Source organism: Cicer arietinum, chromosome 7 (genome assembly GCF_000331145.2).
Source record: "Cicer arietinum cultivar CDC Frontier isolate Library 1 chromosome 7, Cicar.CDCFrontier_v2.0, whole genome shotgun sequence".
In the NCBI taxonomy this organism is placed as follows: Eukaryota; Viridiplantae; Streptophyta; class Magnoliopsida; order Fabales; family Fabaceae; genus Cicer; species Cicer arietinum.
In genome coordinates this window covers 3,922,953-3,943,031 of record NC_021166.2, presented here as the reverse complement: position 1 = coordinate 3,943,031, position 20,079 = coordinate 3,922,953, and the positions used below count along the sequence as shown (strand labels likewise).

The window sequence follows — 20,079 nt, the reverse complement described above, 5'->3', positions numbered from 1 at the left end:
TTTTATAATTAATTTAAGTATAATAATAAATATATTACTGTTAGTGGTGAACTCTATCTAATGAAAACTCTGAGTTTATAGTTGGAATAAAAAATAATAATATTTTAAGATAATGTGGCATGATGGACCCTATTTAATAAATTCATATTGAATTTACCGTTGAAGATCCTCTAATTAACATACTCATTGACAACTGAAAAAAAAAAATTCTCAACCCCTCTGGATGTCCTTGAAGACTTTTTCTTTCCCGGGGATAATCTTCATCAACACGTACTAAGTGTAAAGGAAAATTTTCAATGTGCAAAGTGTACGTTAAATATGATAGACCTCATTGATCTATTGTGTACCATGTGCAACGTTTATGCCACTCGTGTATGTTAGATAAGTAATTTACGATATGGTTGTAATATTTGTGAGTTTGTTTTGATGTTTTTAGCCATATGAAGGTGGTAGTGAGTAGTGAATGAATAAAAGGCTACAAATTTAGAAAGGGATCTTTAAAAAAAATACAAGTTAAAAAAAGGAGTAAAAATAGAATTAGACATAAAAAAAGAAGTAAATGAAAGAAAAATGAGAAGGCAAAGAAGAAACCGCAACCACAACATCAAGTTCCAAGTTTCAAGTTCCAACCACATATATCGTTGTTTGATGTGTGGCCAAGTAGAAGAAATGAAGAGTTCCATTACACAGTGAAGAACAATAATGGAACTCTTACAGTTACACGCTTCCGATTTCTCCACCACTCGTCATTCTCTTTCCACATCTTCTTCCACCACTCACCAACATCCCCTTCTCCCCCTCTTCTTCCCCAACCGAACCACCCGTTTCGCCGCTCTCCGGTGTTCCTCTCCTAAGGCATGTGCGGTCCAAGTTCCCGGCGGTGGAAAAATGGTCATAGAACTTGTCGGAGCTTTCAATGATTTGACGGAGAGGATGAAAGTGCTGTCGAGTAGTTCCTCTGGTCTTCTATTCAAATCGTTGAAACTATCTATCCCTCTTCTTCAAACTTCCCCTCTTACTCCTGATGGTCGTTCTCCTCTTTCTAAAGCCTTATCCATTGCCATGCTTCTCGCTGATCTTCAGGTACTACAATTCTCATCTTCACACACTTTTGCTTTTTTTCATTTTTAGGTTACAATAAATATTTCTTACTTTTTCAAATTATTTATTACTACTAGTATTCCCTAAAAGTGTAAAAATTTAGTATGTCATAACAAATATAATTTTTTATTTTATTAATGCTTCTTTGTTGAGATAAGTAGTTGACTTTCACTTGTAAAATTAGTATATCATATAAGAGAAGTAAAACTCAAATAAGTCAATCCTAAACAGCCCAAGGTGAGATAATAGATGAGGAAGGTTACCAAAATGTTGAGGTGTTCAACTTGATTTCAACTTATTATATAGAAAAAGAAGTTTTGTAAAATCATTTCAAGTTTTATTTTCTTACCAAACAAACTCTTACCAAAAATATAAGAATCTCTCTTTGAGTATCATAATTTCATTGTCGTTTATTGTTTCTTTATAGTAAATGTGATTGCAGATGGATGCAGAAGTTATATCTGCTGGAATATTGAGAGAGGTGTTGGAAGTAGGCGAGTTAAGTCTACATGAAATTCGAGGTCAGATAGGTGCTGCTACTGCTCATTTGGTGCACGATAGTTTGCGCGTTAAGAATTTTGCATCTAGAGTAGATATTCTAGATGATGATAATGCTGCTGCATTGAGAAAGTTCTGCCTCACTTACTATGACATAAGGGCTTTGATTTTAGACTTGGCTTTAAAGCTTGACATGATGAGACATCTTGCTCATCTTCCAAGGTATCAGCAGCAGATCCTTTCTCTGCAAGTTATGAAAATATATGCTCCTCTTGCTCATGCCGTGGGAATTAACTACATATCACTTGAATTGGAAGATCTCTCTTTTCAGTATTTGTTTCCTTATTCATATCTTTATGTCGATACATGGTTGAGGAGTCAGGAGACAGGTGGTATATCTCTTATCGACGGTTACAAAGATGAATTGCTTCAGTCGTTAAAAGCTGATTCCTTACTCACGGAATTGGTGGATGATATCTCGGTTAAAGGTCGCTATAAAAGTCGTTACAGTACAATGAAGAAGCTCTTGAAGGATGGTCGGAGGCCAGAAGATGTAAACGATGTTCTTGGACTACGAGTTGTGTTGAATCCTAAGGCTGGAGTTAATAATGCTTTGGAAGCTGGAGAGAGAGCATGCTATAGGGCTCATAAGATCATCCAATCTATGTGGAAAGAAATCCCCTCTAGAACTAAAGATTATATTGGTAGGCCAAAAGCAAATGGGTACAAAAGTTTGCATATGGCAGTGGATGTAAGTGACAGTGGGAGGACTAGACCCTTGATGGAAATTCAGATAAGAACAACGGAAATGGATAGGTTAGCTGTTGGTGGAACGGCGTCTCATTCGTTATATAAGGCTGGTCTTACTGACCCTGAAGAGGTTAGTGTTTTCTTTTTAAATTAAAATATAAGCCATGATTACCTAAATCAAGTAGGAAAACTAAGTGTGTATTTGGTTTTGCGGTGAAAAAATTGATTTTGAATGAATTGATTCTGGTTAAAACCGAGTTAAAAGTGGTTTATGTTTAGATACATTCCATAGAAGTAGAACAAACGTTCTATAACGATTATGCACATAAATAATCAAGGGACTTTAAGTCTTTGAACACATTTTCCTCCCATTATGCAGTCTTCGTGTATTTGATAGGACGAATGTAATTGTCATCTTGCCTTGCTATTTGCTTATAATCATCGACACCGTCATCGTTGTCATTTATTATTTTGTTTTTTATGCTCAGGCAAAGCGTTTGAAGACCATCATGCTGGCTGCAGCTGAACTGGCTGCTTTGCGGCTTAAAGATTTTCCGAGTGCAAATCATAAAGGGATTGAGTTTGATCAGAGAGATAGAATATTTCGCCTTCTTGACAAGAACGGAGATGGTAAAATAAGCATTGAGGAACTTACAGAGGTGATAGAGGAGCTTGGTGCACCAGGAGAAGACGCCAGAGACATGATGCTGCTCCTTGATTCCAACAGTGATGGCTCCCTCAGCTCTGATGAATTCCAAAAGTTTCAACAACAGGTGATTTGATGTCTTGTCAAGGATAATTGATGTTTTGATTTGCTCTATGTTGTTTTTTGCATCATCATGCCTTTTTTCAGAAATTACTGAATTATACATAGTTTCTTAATAGTCCAACTATGTTATTACAAAAGCATACTTGAGCTATATTTTTATGGTGCAGTTAGAATAATTGAAGATTGAACTACATGTTTGTGGCACAGTTACCAAAGCATGCTGTATTTCTATTACCTCTTTGTTTTATGAAGACATTGCGTCTTTCTACAATAGATACAACATGCTGTTCATTCTATTACAATAAATGATAGCTGAATGAATCTCCTGTCTCATGAGTTGTAACTCTACTGGTATTTTGTTTTGTAGGTTGAAATGGTGCGAAATTTAGAGGTCAGAGATGATGAGTACAAGAAAATATTGGATGAGAAACTTCATATGGCAGATGACAGTGGTTTAATTCATGTATATAATCAGGAGTTCGGCAACAGGCTTGTGAGCTAGCGATGCATCTAATTGATACGAACAACAAACAAAACACTCATTTTACTCTGATACTACGTTTGTTGTGAATTGTTTGCCTTCCAAAAAGAAAATGGAAGGTCCTAAGATACTCACTTAGATAATCTATTATGGAGATGATCCTCTACCTATCCTCAAAGGAAATGAAAAATAGTCATTTAGCTAGAACCATTTGTAAAGGGATGTATTTTCCATGTAAATTAATTGATGACATTGTGAAATTCTGTCGATCTAGTAAATCTCGCAAAATATTGTCTCCGACCTGTTATTATTTTTTAATTTAGTGTTATCTTTGAAATCCAGATGCAAAAAAAGAGGGAAAATTATATTTTCAAAGCAGGAAAAGTTCTATTCTTATAACAGCAGACCTCAATGATGAATGAAGTATGGTAATTTCATGAATAATTAAATCAGAATGTAAGAGATGTCAATATAAATTTGGTTACACTCATAGATGCCAGAAGGCCACTTTGATTCACTTAATTATATCAAATGTGATTTTAAAAGCATTAATTTATGGTGAAATTAAATTTTGATTGTATTGCAATCATATTGAACTGTCTGAGTGATCAATCTGACTTTTTTGAGATGTTAATTGATTTTCCAAAGTTTAGTCTGTCTTTATTTGAAATTTTATGTAAGATGACATATACAATTTCAGGCTCACTAAAACTAAAACTTATTTTTACATATTGATGTTTCAGTTCGACTATTTAATTGGTTCCTAAATTCATACCTCACACTATTACTATCAAACATTGTTATTACACATAATGCATTTTACAACAGTTTTTGTAGTCATCTATGTATCTTTTGGATCCGCGCATTCTGGCTTCTAATTTCACTTCTGAGCTCACTAGTGCTTTACTTGGGGAACACCCAAATCATTTAATAACTTCTTGCATAACTGTACCATGTGAAAAAAGTAGAGACATCATCTTATTTTTCATTTTAGAGGAGGATAACTTATGTGAAAGAGAGAGAGAGAGAGAGAGAGAGAGAGAGAGAGAGAGAGAGAGAGAGATAGAGAGAGAGGGCGTATAAATACCTGTCTATATACAGAGGCATCTCCATAACACTTCCTTAGTTCTACTACATACAATGATGAACTTATTTCAAAAACCTGTTATATTTGAAGAGGCAAAGTAAGTTTCTTAATGTATCCAAACTATGCATTTATTAAGATGCAAACATCAATTACAATGGTTTAGCTCATTGACTCATTCTGAACATCCATTACCTCTATTATCACTGAGAGGCTGCCAACAGTTTTATGCTCTTGTTCTCTCGTATCACTTTCATCTGAAATATTAATTATTGGCCAAACTAACATGAGTTTACATGCAACTTACTAGCAAATAGAAGTAGCTTTTCTAAACATTAGCAGTAGTACTAACTTTGCCATTTTTCTTTTGTACTCTAAATTCCATTTCTGTCACAGTGTATTCAATCTTCTCCATCAGATCTTTGGCTGAAATATTTGTTGCAAACCTTATCTTCCTCTCAGATACATCCTGTAACTCAAACCAAGCCGCATTGTACATGAAAAAATGAGTGAAATTACACAGAAAATTGTGCTCTAAATGTATAACAACAGAATGCAAATTCCCTGCTAACTAACTTCAATTCTCACCTCTTTCTCAAAAAACCCAGAGAGGTCTAAGCATGAAGACATCCCTATCAACTGAAACGCATTGATACGGATTGGCGATCCTGGACTCCTCTTTTCTTCTTCATATGGCTATTACCAAGGAAATAGTTTTGGGTTACAGCATTGATAAAAGAAGACAAAGTTGAAAGAACTTGCATTTCAGATATAGATGACACATAACTGGTAGTTCAAAGATATACCAATGCATGAACGGAAAAGGCTTCATCATCTACATACACATCCTCCTCCTCCTCCTCCTCCTCAGGATCTGCCGGGATATATCCCTCCTTAAACCATGGATCTTCTTTGATCCCCGTCATCGTTATCCTGGTTTCAGGGTTGGGATCAAGAATTCTCTTTATAATGTTTTGCGCACCATGTGATAACCATTTTGGTATATGAACATCTCCTTTCAAAACCTATTAATAGAAAAAGTTTGTGGCATGAAAGTTGGTTCAACCGTGTAAATATTTTTAAAGACAAATGACTAATTTAACATGGGAAACCTGGACATAGTTTTGTCTAATACAAATATATTAGACTACTATGCTAGGCCTAGGCATATAAAAGGAGAACTACAACATTTGAATACCTTCTGATAAAGAACTGCAAGATTTCTATCATCAAAAGGAAGGCATCTTGTTAGGACTACATACAAGATAACACCACATGACCATACATCTGATGATGCACCATTATAGCCTCTATTAGCAAGAATCTCTGGTGCAACATAATTTGGACTTCCACATGTTGTATGCAACAACCCATCTGCCTAAAAAAATTCATACAGTCATCACATAAGTCAAAAACAAAAAGTTACATATGTTGCATTTTGGTGTGGTTTCAAATAATATCTTACCCTATATTGTTGGGGTAAAGCACTAAGGCCAAAATCAGTTATCTTTACATTACCTTTGGCATCCACAAGTACATTCTCAAGCTGCAAATAGATATCATCACCATGTAAGGTCACGTTTCAATAAACAATTTCATTAAAGTATAAGATATTTCAATAACAAAAGATAAAATATGTTTTCATATAAACTGTAATATGTTTTTGTTATAAGTTGTTAAAGTCAAATAAATTAATCTAAAGAGACTCAAAGTAGTGCGATTTCAACTTCAGCTCAATAATCATTGTATAAATTCTCAAGAAGACAAAGAAACAAAACCTTGAGATCCCTATGGAAGACATCTTTACTATGGCAGTAACTCACACCATCAATCAACTGCTGGAACAACTTTCTACCTTCACTTTCGGTAAGTTTACCCTTGGATGCCTATGAATACAATTAACCTAGTTAATTAAATGTCATTAATTAACAGAATCATACACATCAATAACAAGCAAATGAAATAATACTTACAATCTTGTGAAATAACTCCTCTCCTGTCACGTACTCAAGTACCATGTAAATTTTTGTTTTGCTAGCCAACACCTGAATAATTATGATCATACTATATAATCAGAAACATCAATTATGCAAATTAATCATACAAATGCAAGTTGCTAACCGAATAGATAAACTCAGTAGTATACCAGACCAATTGTGTTCATACACTAATGGTGGGACCATCATAGTATGGTTATGCATGCATGAATTAGTGCATGGGGCCATCCAAGATTTTATTTGTCAAAAAATATGCTTTTCTATTTTTTATGTACATGTGCGACACGTTCTATTATAGTTTTTTAATTTATCAAAATTATAAAAATACCTTCGAATGTATTTTGTATTAGTAATATTATAGATCAGAATAGTTAACAAGACTAAATTATCTAATAAAAGATGCATCAATAATGTTTTTATTGTTTTAGTATATCACAAGAGTATAATGAGAACGAACTCCTCACACGTTTAAAGACTAAAATAATTATTTAGTCGAAAGGAAAAGAATTGAAGTCTAAATAAGCATGATTCAAGCCATAATTTTAATCCTTGAGTGGTTGGTTTCATGGGATTATATGATTAATTATAAGGTGCAGTGCACTCAAGAATTCACACGAATTATTAGTGATTTGAATTGAACCACAAGTAACAGCAAAATATAATGCTAACTAAACACGACATCCTAATACGTATTATACCTGTAAGTTTGAACTGTTACAGAACAAAATTGAATTGCTATCTATCCACACACAAAAAAAAAAAAAAAGCAAAGGTGGATTATTGGTAACGTGCTTTTTGATTTGATTGATTATCCTCACGCTCTGAATCAATCTCCCTTGACCCTAGTGGCCTCAACGCCATCATAAATTAAAATAGAGTTCTTTGTAATCCATTAATTACCGTCCATGTTACTATTTTATTAATTAATGACTTTTGAAGTCAAAATTAGAGAATATTTTTTAACAAATAAAGTAATTAGAGAATTAATTGGCTCAATCCTTGAACTCTTGTAACTCGGGTAATGGAATTAGGAATTAAGAAAATAATGTAAAAAGATGTTATTAAAATGAAAGTCTTTTGTAAGGAGAAAATAAAGTGCCGAAAATTATTAATTGAAGATTCTATCAAATTTAAACATGTTAACCTTCAATTAACGTAAAAATATAATTTTGTTCTTTATAAAACTTTTAACTTTTTTAACTTCTAATTTTTTCACTTTTCTTTCTAAAATATTCGAAAAGTTTCTAAAGTTTCGTAATGACAATTTTTAGAATTTTTGAAACTTTCGAAACTTCCGAAATAGAAAACTTTAAAATTTTTAAAATTTTCAAAACAATTCAAAACAGGAAATTTTGAAATTTTCCATATTTGAAAAATTTCGAAAATTTTCAAGTTTGGAAAGTTTCGAAACTTTCCAATTTTTAAAATATAATTCTTATTTTGAAAATTTAAAACTTTCAAAAATTTAAAAAATTTAAAACTTCTGAAATTATCAATTTTGAACTTTCTAAATTTGACAATGTAACAGAACGCTTTTGTTTAGGTTGAGCTTAAAATAAATCTATTTTCATCTCAATTTGAGATAGACTAAACTATCATTAATGGTATCATCTATCTTCACCCTTACTTTAATAATTAACAGATTATATTTGGATAATAATAAATAAAGTAAATATTAATTAACTTTGGTATTCTTTACTTATAAATTTTGAGTTCTTCAAAATCAATATATACAAATTTAAAAACCCATTTTAAAATTTATAATCGGTGCCATAAAGCGCATAAAATATAGTCCTTGTGGACCAACCACCGGCCATGTCATAAATAACTGCGAAATCAGAATCAGATTAGTTAGCTCATCACACTGTAAACAGAATTATATATGGATTCGAATTGGACGTTTGTTGTCTATACTAAAATATTGGATATGTAAATTTAGGATGGAATAATTAGGAAAAGAACATAATAATTAATAAGTCGACTTCTTTTGGGGATAATCTATTTTTATTATTATAAAGTCTCAATAAAATAAATCTTTCATTTCCTATCATGATATGAGGATCTCAATAATCTCATAGTCTGTTGTAATTTTATTAAAAATTAAAAATAAATAAACGCACAGCTCATTTGGGTTTCCTAATCTACCGGATTAGGTGAATCAACTTAGGATTTGGATATTTGTAGTGTGTCGAATAATAATATATTAAGTATATGTGAAATATGAGAGGATGAAAATACCTCGTATAATTTAACAACGTTGGGATGCCTTAGGAGCTTTAAGGCACTTATTTCCCTTTTTATCTGCAATTTTCACAACTATTATTTATTATTAGACACTTAAAACTGCAATCTCATAATTATTAAATTAAAATTAATATATAATAAATTATAAAGTATATGAAATTCTAACCGTTAAATTTCAAGAATTTAGAAGATATGCAATGTTAGACCATGACATCCATTTAATAAAAATATATTGTTTTGCTAGCTGCTTCACTTTTATAAGGGTATAGCTTATAATGTAAAACAATTTTATGTTGATAAAATGATCAAAGACCTGCATTAAACTCAATTTTTAATATTGTCAAGAAACACTCAAAATTTAATTAATAGTTATTAATAGTTATTTTCTCTATATGTGTAGTTCGGTCAAAACCCAAATCAATGAATGAGTATTTCAATTAAATGGAAATAAAAATTACATATATATATGGTCAATGGACATAAGTTAAGAATCTTAATATTCATCAATATAAGTAAAAGTGGATAAAAGTATGTGAATACACGTAGTTTAAAATTTGAAATACATATATTATCTATATTATGAGATTTATTTTATGAAAAAATTAAAATTTTGGTGTTCAATGAAATGCTGATGAGTGAAAAAAAAATTGATAAACTTTTCTTTTAATAATTTTTGTTTATATTTTACAACAGAGAAAAAGAAGTATATGTGAAAAAACAGGAGAGAAGAATAAGAAAAAGACATTTAAAGCAAACCTGGCTAGTGATATTAAGATCAATGATCTTGTTCTTGTCAATAATCTTAATAGCAAAAGGTTGTTGAGAATCGGTGTTCTTAGCAAACTTGACTTTACCAAAATTTCCTTCACCAAGAGTTCTTCCTAACTCATATTTCCCAAGTCTCACTCCTTCTTTCTGCAAATTCATCTTATTCTGTTTCCTCCCAAGGTTTAATATCACCATTTTTGTTTCTCTCACAACCCTTTTATCCAAAATGAAGAAATCAATCAGAAGCAAGTTTAAATTATTGTTTTATGTGATGATGACAATGAATCCCGTGATTATGCGCTTTTTTTTTCTTTCTTTCTTTTTCAATGTGTGACAGTAGTAGATAGATAAGACGACGGTTTGTTGAGAAATGAAAAAGCAACGGTTTCTGATTTTCTATAACACGGAAAAGAAAATGAAGAATTGAGGACACGAAATTGATGGAGATTGAGAAACAGTGACACACCACATTCTCTCTGCCACTCTCTTATAAATACTTCCAAAAAGATTGGTATTGAGTCATTATATTCATTTTTTTTTTATTTTTTGTGGCAAAATTATATTATTATTAACTTTTAGTTAGTTAATTATTTATTTACTATTATTATTATTATTTATTTACTATTATAATTATTTATTTACTATTATTATTATTTATTAACTTTTAGTTATTTTTTTGAAAAAAAAAAAGAGATATTCAACTTTAATGTAAACTGTTTGAAGTCATTTTATAAATTTTTTTTACTAAAAATAATATTAAAAGTTGCTAAAATAAAAAAAATGAATTTGCGAGCACTCTTATCATCTCAAATAAAATGCTAAAATATCTATATATGTGACAAAATTTAAGTGTCGAAAATACTCTTACTTCCGTTGACGACATCAAAATCATTGATTGAATTTGTATTAAATCAAAATTAATTCGTCTATTTAAATCAAACAAACACCGCAACAAGAAGAAAACCAAACAACGTCGCACCAAAATGATAAATAAAATAACATTGCGCTCAAATAACTAAATATCGAACATAACACACAAAATAACTATAAAACAACATCAACGTAAAAAAGTGGAGGAAGAGGAGAATACTTATTTGAGTAATACGTAAAGTGAAAATCCATTTTTGTTATTTTAATAAATTCGTAATTTGTATTATATATCTACAATATCAATTTTTATTTTTTAAATCAATAATTAATATTATTTATTTAATTCTCTAAAATGAATATTCAATTTAAGGAATCAAACCCAAAAGAGACTTGGTTTTTACTTTTAAAAAAAAAAGTTACTTACTCAAAGACGATTAGATTTTTAAAAAATAAATAACTCCTAAGAGAAATTATTCAACTAAATGTTATTTTGAGGAGTTGTAATTAATTGTATTTTAGGCGTACATTGGATATCATTTGAATCTCTTTTCAACTAATTAATTAATTAAAATTTTAGTTAATAAAATGTTTAAAATAAAAGATAAAATAGTTAGTATATTAATATAATAATTGCAGAATCTTTCTTGAATTTTTTATAAATTTTATGAATAGGAAATTAAATTTAACTTTATTTTAACTGTGTTTTAAATTTTTATTATTTAATTTGTCCCAAAAGAAAGTGTATTTGTTAAATAATAAAATTTATTTGTAGACCAAATATAAATATACATAAATAATTGCTTCAACACGAGTGAGCTGTGTACAAGTGATAAGTTAAATTGAGTTTTATGTATTTCTTATTTAATATTTGATGAGATCAATTTTTATATTTTAATTTAACTAAACTCGATGGATTACATATTTAATAAGTACGAGACGAAATAAAGATTAAACTGAGTTGGTCTCAAGACGAATCCTCAAATAATAATTCTTAAAATATTTTTAGAAAAAATAATTAAACATAAAATAAATCACAAGTAAACTATATTTACCACTTGTAAATCTAATCATAATTAGTAAATCTTATCATTGTTTTACAAACATTAATTTACTAAGTTAACAATCTGAGAAGTAATTTTTTGTGGAGAGAGTGAATCATTAATAAAATAATTATAACAATCTTTTAACTTAATTTCATTAACAATTCAGTCATTTATTTATTTTTTCTAATTTAATTCATTTATTTGATTTTAATTAATAATTTAATAATTTAATAATTTATATTTTAAATATCACTAATGTTATCATTTTTTACATAAATTCAAAATATTTATCATTAACTTTAAAATAAATTATATATTTATTAAATCCATAATTTAAATCTTTAAATAAATTTATAATTTTTCCTCCAACTAGGACGTGAAATGTATATCCAGAAAAGTAACTCAAACTCGACCATTTTTTACCTTCTTTTTGTGTTGTCTTTAATTTTTTAAGACCGGATCAAATCAATATAATTACTTATGTAACAAAATAGATACATCCCTAGTCGATAGAAGCATGCCCTTATCAAATAACCTACTGGCCTACCGCATCATCTTCTTTTTCATTCATTAAAAGAGCAAATTTGAGTTTTGAATTTAGATAGTATTTAATAATAAAATGTTGTAATGGAAAACAAAAATAGAGTCTTTAAATACTACCTACAAATGTTAAAATTATTAAATTAGTTATTATATTTTGAATTTAAATTCAAAACATTGCAATTGTATATAAATTTTTCATAATATTTATTATTTTATTTGAAAACAAAAAAGAAAAAACAAAAATATAAATAAATAATGAAAATAATATTTCACAAAAATAACAATTTTTTTATTTTAAATAATTTTTTTTTTTAAAAACAAAAATAAAGTTCAAATTCTAGTTATACCTTCAACTTTAATCTTTTAATAAATAGTTTAACAATATAATACACAAAAAATTGACCCATATATTCAATCACATTTTACATTATAAAAAAAAATAAAATATATTTATATGAATTTAAGATGAAGAAAAATTAACTACTATTATTAATTTTTGCATATTAGTAATTAAATTTTTGTTACTAGGTTATCGTGGGATGTACTCTAAATAATTTTCATGGGACCCTCTCGGATATTTCCTTCCTCGTCCACCAGCCAAGTTTCTCCATCTTCTGACCTTCCCTTCCCCCATCTCAAATTATCATTTTCATCCTAAAATTGTTTTTTAATGCACTTCATTTTTGGATATTATCATTATTACGATTGAACACAGGTGTGATTTTTTTAGACACTAGTTGGAAACAAAATACTACTGTCTTCAAACTATGTTTCAAATTTATTGCATTAGGTGGGGCTTACTTGTATAACTATATAGAGTAGTAAGTTTTATGAAAAGTTAATTTTTCTAATAAATAAGAAATTCAATTAAACCGTTTAAAAAAAGTAAGCTAGCTTGTATAGCACTAGTAAAATCAATACTGAGGGATAATTTTTTGAAAATAATCTATATTTAGCCGCAATAATAATTAACAATAAATTGAAATATATGTTGTGTGAATTTTTCTTTCTATTTTGTACAATTTTTTCTTTCTTTTTGTTTTCTTATCTCTATCTTCCTTTGTTAAAATAAGCAAAATCTATCTCTAGTATAGGTAGAGGAAAATTTGTGAATAACGGATAAATATGATTCTTGTAATAAAGGTAATTGATGCAGTGTAGACAAAAAGTTATAAATTAAATAATATTTTAAGGCAATGTATTTGTAAAAAAAATGTACTGAGAAATATTCTCTCGGTATAGTATTATGATTAAAAGATTAAGATAAGATAAAATGTTTATTAAATTATTTTCAATTATTTAATTTGACCATTATTAAGTTTTTTTACAAATATTAAAAATATACTGAATAAATGTTTTTCTTTTTTCCTTCATATTTCTTTCTATTTTATACTATTTTTTTCTTCTTTGCATTTTATTTTCTTTTGCTTTGTTTCCTCTATCCCTTTTTTTAAACCCGCCGATATATAATTTTAGTAGTGGAAAATCGTAAATAAATGACTAAAGATTGTGTCTTTTAATGAGTGTGAGTAATATAAGTGTAGATAAAATGGATAAAAATTAAATGATACTTTAAAGTGACATGACAACATAACTTTGTGATGACACTTGTAAAAATTATCTTAAATACGTTATCGTTATCTTTGTGTATAGTATTAAAATTAAGATAAGATAAAATAAAATACAATATCAAATGAAATATAAATTAATATTGTGCATATTTTTCTTTCTATTTTGTACTACTTTTCTCTTATTACTTTCTTTCCTCAACTGTCCTTTTGATAAAATAAACAATACATATCTTTAAATAAAAATGATAGAAATTAAATGATATTTTAAGGTGGTGTAACAAAAATTAATTTGATGATTGACACTTGTAAAAAATTACTTTGAAAGTATTTTCTTTGTATATAATATTAAGATTACGATTTGTTTCTTCTCAGTGTAGGGATAAATGATAAATAATATGACGTTGAGAAAATTAATTCTAATTTATAAATATTTTTTTGTTTATATAAAAAATAGTAAATATCATAAAAAATTCACATAAAAAAAACTGTGAAGTTTATGATTTGAATCTAGAATATGATGACTATATTTAATAATATCGACATTTTTCAGTTAAGTTATAATTTAAATATTATTTTTTTTTATAAGAAAGAAACTTTATTAAGCAATCAAATCAACTGAAATAGAGCTTGAAATATAAGGAGGACATTCTTCAATCCACATATAATTAGGATAGTTTAAAATAAACTTAGCTAAAATATGTACTAAAATATTTGGACTTCTTTTTACATGATTGACTTAATGATAGGAGAACAAAACTAATAAATGGTAACAATATGTAGAAAAAGTTACACAAGAAATGATGTTGAATTTGTTTTATTTTTAAAAATAGTTTCAACAAGATTAAAACAAAGAAATAAAACAAAACAAATAAAAACGATACGCACAAAATAGTATAAGCCAATTTATTTTGGTTCACCGTCAACATGGTAGCTAGGTCCAATGCATTCTAACTAAATGATTTAATCAACTATTCACCAACGATATCGCACGTCTACTGAACACCTACTAGTCAACCGACTACGTTCAAGTCTTCTCAACCTTTTAGCTTAGTACAATCAAATTGTTGAAGATTGTAGCCATTACTGAACTAAATTACAAACAGAAAGTGTTTACGAGATTTTCCTAAATAACTCTTACATAAGTGCGTTTACAGAGTTATGCTATTAGAAAATAAGATATCTATCAACAATTCCCTGAAGCGGACCTCTCTCCCCTACTTGACAAGTTTTCAATCCAATCAGAAATTCTGTCATTTAAATTCAGACTACTGGAATTCCAAGCTTGAGCAACATTGCTCTCAAAATCAACATTATGGAGCTAACAACGTTGAATGTCCTATAAGTGCGTTCAATGTTTTTGTGTCTCTTCTCATTCTTTTGTGAGCTGTTGGGGGTTGGTTTTCCACGTGCGCAACTTGCCCTCACCCTCTATAACCTCTGCACCTAACTGTTTCACCTATTCATGGAGGATAATTTATATATTACTTGTCAATTGTGAAAGAATGATTGCAAGTTGATTCAATTTGCTTAAAATTCAAACAATAAACATCTATGCGGGTATCTTTAGATTTTAACACACATAGAACAATTTCATATCATTTTTTTACATAGAGCGATAAATATGTGTTATATTATTACGAGATCATTAATTTCAATCGGAGACATAATAAAACCTAAACATTTTGTAAAAAATAAAACCTAAACCTCGTGTTAGACTTTTTTATTTATTTTCTTTTGAAAACTTCAGTGTTTAATTATTACAATATATGATAATATTCCTTAGTCATAGTAGGACGGCACCGCACAATAAACACGAGCCATATTTTATTAGTAAATATACAATTTTATATAATTCATTACTTTTTGCATTAAGTATAATATTTTTTAAAATAAAAGGTTTTTGTTTTATGTTTTATCTTTTACCGACTTATTTGTTTTTTTGGACTGAACCGGCCCATCTTATTGGAATTAGTAATTATTCATTCAACTCTATTTTTTCTTAGAATATATAAAATTGTTTTATCCGTATGCTTTTTTAAAAATAAAAATAGAGTGAATGTTCCCAGCAGCACATGCTTAATGAGATTGCAAGGCCTAATGTCACACATATTGCAAATTATCTTTAATTTGTCCCATATACTAGTAGTATATTTGTTTAGTTGTTTTTTGTTACCAACTATGTTTAGTTGTCCTGTGTTTTTTGTTACCAACTAAAGTTCAAGTCATTGGGGGTTAGCACTTAGAGCATCAAGTGTTCATGGCATATTTAAATTAAGGTCATTTGATTGAAATCCACAAGTTGTTAAAAAGCAACAAAATATATTTATTTTCCTCTACGTGGTGCCCAGCACCACATGTTTCTTGAGGTCGTGTGTTTTATTTTTTAATTTTTATTTTATTTTATTACTATTCTATCTCGAAGGGAGTATTTCAAAATATATTTTTATATTAAGTCAAAGATGTATTTTATTAGGTGTTCCATGTAGAATGTCAACTTTTTATGTCAAAATAAAAAGTCTTAACATTATTTTGAAAGTTTAATTGCTTGTGATTGACTCTATGATTTTGATTGATTAACTGTTAAATTTATTTACACTATTAGTGTATAAAATTAAATTCTTATTTTAAAATAAAAGTTTTGAAAAACTCTTAAAATTTGAATTTCTCTATTAGATATATGCTAAAATTTTCTTAGCAATGAAAGAAAGCAGCCCATGTCGGAATACCCTTGGGCTTGTATGCTTTATATATTATTGGGCTTTTAAATTACGCTTAACACTAGTTTGAGAAAGTTGCGTTTTGTACCCCTCAATTAACCCTATACTCCCTCATTTAAAAAATTTATGTTTGAAATATTTAAAATACCCTTAATAAAATTGTAAAAATAAAAAAGATTCCTTGAATCCCTACAAGTTGTGTTTTTCGGAAAAGTGAGTGCTGTTGAATTTTTTTTTTTACCGAAAATTTTAAGATGAATGAAATTTCCGATAGTTATAAATCAATACCGGAAATTTCATTTTTTGAAATTTCTGAGAGTATCACCCAGAAATTTGAAATTTTCAGTATTGATTTATAACTACCGCTAATTTGAAATTTCCAAGATGTTCACTGGAAATTTCATTCATTTGAAATTTTTCGAGGAAGCGACCATGTATTAAATCTATAAATATTTTTTCTTCTCATTTTTTACAATTACAAAATTATTTATTTAATAAAACAAAAATAATTATAATATTTTAAAAAACAAAATATTAGTAATAAATTATAGAATAAATTAAATTATATTAATAATAATAATAATAAAGTAAATTATATTATTAAATATTTATATTTTTTAAATATTTTTATTATTATTTTTAAGTACATTAATAATATTTTATTATTATTTAATTTTATTTATTTATTAGATAAGAATAAAAATAGAAGAGAGTTGTTAAGAAAATAAGTCGTTATTTTATAAGATATTCGCAGTAAAGATGGGAGAGAATTGTTAAGAAAGTATATTATTATTTTATCAACAAAATATTAGGAATATTTTATTTATTTTGACACATTTTTTTAATATATTTTATTTTATTAATAGTATTTTAATAGTAAAATAATTATCGAATATTTTAAAAAATTAAAATTAAATATAACTGTCGAGTATTTCGATAAAAAAATATAACTACCGAAAATTTAATGACATAAATTTCTGGTATTATAAATACTTTACCAAAAATTTATTTGTTAGCAAAATTTTCGATAGTAAATATAATAATTGAACACTTTTTAAACAAAACAATATTTGAAAAAGTACCTGACTCGATCAATGTATGTTAGAAATGGAAAAAAAAAACCAAAAAACTTAATTGGGTTGTAGAACCAATCCGAACCCAATTTGAACTGATTGATTTTTAAATATTAAAATTAAATTATAATCAAAATGAACAATAATAAATTTAATTTTAATTCAAAATTAAAATAAAAAAATGACAAAATTTTAAAATGTTCCTCGTAATAACATAATACATAATAAATAAAACTAAATTAAAATCAATTTAATTTAATTTAAAATAATAAACCGATTCATCAATTTAAAAAATTAATACAATTCGATTTTGAATAAATTAAAATTAATTCAAAAATATAAAAATGAATGAAGTAAATAATCAACATATATACAAAATAACAACCATTCAATTTAAAAAAAAATAAATTGTTCACTTTAAAAATTTAATAATCAATAAGTATCATTATTCATTTTTCCTCTCACTTTTAACATTATCTATTATTAGAGGAAAAGTGTAGAGAAGACTTATCTTTTCTTTTTTCTTTTTCTTTTGAAAACATAAAAGAGAAGACTTATCTTTTCTTTTTCTTTTGAAACTGTGATGTTCTTTTCTTTTGAAACTGTGATGTTCTTTTCTTTTATCAGGTTATTCTTGTTTGACCAAAAAATTAATATTATTCTTTTTTTAATGTATAACAAAGTATGAATTTAACCTACCAAAAACCTATCTCCAAATCCAACTCAGTTTGTCAAAAAAAAGAAAAAAAAAACAAATTGAGTTTGTTAGCAATTTAAGGAGAGATATCTAACCACATATAAAATATAAACATATCTAACCTGAAAAATATACTCACATCATTTCTAAAAAATTGTGATTATTATTTTTTTTTGGATACATCAAAATAATATATATACTTTATGGTAAATCAAAATAATTATTCAAGGAAATCAAATATTATTTGAAGCATCTATTCAAGGAAATGGAACATGTTTGAGGAGATTGTAACTATTATTTTTAACGAGGATTTAGAAAACAAAAAGCATATTTAATTTGATACAAAATGTTCCAACTTGTGCTATGTGGTTTACTAACATGAGAGACCAAGCACAAAAAACATAACTAGTGGAGAACACAACAAAGACACATATTATATACACACAAAGATTGGAGAAACTCTTGTGACAGAAACAAGTATTATTAGGTACATGATGATGAGAAGCTCAAAGCTCAGCATCTCGTTGTCGTTGTTCACCCAATTTGTCTTTCACATGTTCTGATTTATGCTTTGCAGCCTCAAAGGTATCTTTACCTGCATCTGCTATGTTACTTGCTTTCTCTGCTGTGTATTCCCCTGCCCCTGCAACAATCACACATTCAAAATGTTTTGGCAAATTCTTGTTAAACACTGCTTTACTCACTTTGAGTTAATAGGCTTTTATATCATCATAATCATAATATAATAATATCTAAATATTTCAGTCCTTCTATACATAGTGTTGTATATATTTTTTGTGAAACAAAAAATTTAGGATGTAATTAGTACATGTCAAAAGAGTGTGTTTTTCTCTATATCATGCGATTACTAGAAATGTTACTAAAAATGAAGTTTGTACGGTACAAACCAGTGGCAACATCTTGAATCTTATCTTTGGTTTTCTTTGCGGTATCAGTTGCATAATTTGTGGTCTTCTTAGTGGTATCACTGGCATAATCAGAAGCCTCTTTGGTTTTCTGAGCAGCATCACCAGCATAGTCTTTAGACTTGTATGCAGCATCAGTTGCATACTCTTTGCTCTTCTCTGCAGCATCACCTGCATAGTCTTTGGTCTTATATGCTGCATCTTTGGTCTTCTCTGCAGCATCACCAGCATAGTCTTTGGCCTTGTATGCAGCATCACCAGCATAGTCTTTGGCCTTATATGCTGCATCACCAGCATAGTCTTTGGTCTTATATGCTGCATCACCAGCATAGTCTTTGGTCTTATATGCTGTATCTTTGGACTTCTCTGCAGCATCACCTGCATACTCTTTGGTTTTCTCCGCAGCATCACCAGCATAGTCTTTGGACTTGTATGCAGCACCAGTGGCATATTCTTTAGCTTTTTGTGCAGCATCAGCAGCCAAATCTTTAGCCTTCTGTGCTGCACTACCGGTATATTCCCTAGCCTTATGGATAGCTTCCCCAGCAAAGTCTCTGGTATCCTCTGCAGCATCATCTGCATATTGTCCTGTTCTCTCGCTAGCATCACCTGCATGATGTTTAGTCTTCTCAGCAGCATCAGTGGCATAATCTCTAATCTTCTGAGAAGCATCTCTAGCATAGTCTTTGGTCTTCTCAGCAGTATCATGGGCATGATCATTGGCCCTTTGAGCAGTTTCCTTTGATTTTTTTGCAGTTTCAGAAGCATAGTCTTTGGTCTTTTGTGCAGCATCAGAAGCACAGTCTTTTGTTTTGTGTGAAGTGTCTGAAGCATATTCAGAAGCCTTGTCAGTGTTGCTACTATCTTTATCTTTGAAACCAAGTCCTTCACTGAGTTTCTCTTTAGCCCATCCAGTCCATGTTTCTGCGGCTTCTTTTCCCTCTTTC

The 20,079-nt window shown here is 28.6% G+C and overlaps 3 protein-coding genes across 3 annotated transcripts in view; 1 reads left to right on the top strand and 2 right to left on the bottom strand.

Annotated features, from left to right (window-relative positions):
• The first annotated feature begins 401 nt into the window (after positions 1-401).
• Positions 402-3,899, top strand: LOC101510520 (probable GTP diphosphokinase CRSH, chloroplastic). Its single transcript, XM_004508027.4, has 4 exons — positions 402-1,083; positions 1,544-2,479; positions 2,838-3,122; positions 3,486-3,899. The coding sequence occupies exons 1-4, from the start codon at positions 703-705 to the stop codon at positions 3,618-3,620; spliced, it is 1,737 nt and encodes a 578-aa protein (XP_004508084.1). The 5' UTR covers positions 402-702; the 3' UTR covers positions 3,621-3,899.
• Positions 3,900-4,233: 334 nt separating this feature from the next.
• LOC101510187 (CBL-interacting serine/threonine-protein kinase 1-like) lies at positions 4,234-10,156 on the bottom strand. Its single transcript, XM_012717926.3, is given in 13 exon segments — positions 4,234-4,545; positions 4,687-4,761; positions 4,879-4,916; positions 4,919-4,940; positions 5,036-5,152; positions 5,272-5,379; positions 5,490-5,708; positions 5,882-6,061; positions 6,149-6,229; positions 6,462-6,569; positions 6,657-6,728; positions 8,919-8,981; positions 9,681-10,156. Coding segments are annotated over 13 exon segments (1,341 nt in total). The 5' UTR covers positions 9,888-10,156; the 3' UTR covers positions 4,234-4,494.
• Positions 10,157-18,481: 8,325 nt separating this feature from the next.
• The window catches only part of LOC101509550 (uncharacterized), a 1,930-nt gene continuing 332 nt past the window's right edge, over positions 18,482-20,079 (bottom strand). Inside the window, exons 2-3 of the mRNA XM_004508025.4 lie at positions 19,115-20,079; positions 18,482-18,849 (exon numbers count right to left, since the gene is read on the bottom strand). Coding sequence (XP_004508082.1) covers positions 18,713-18,849; positions 19,115-20,079 — 1,102 coding nt within the window. The 3' untranslated portion in view covers positions 18,482-18,712. The remainder of the gene's footprint in view (positions 18,850-19,114) is intronic.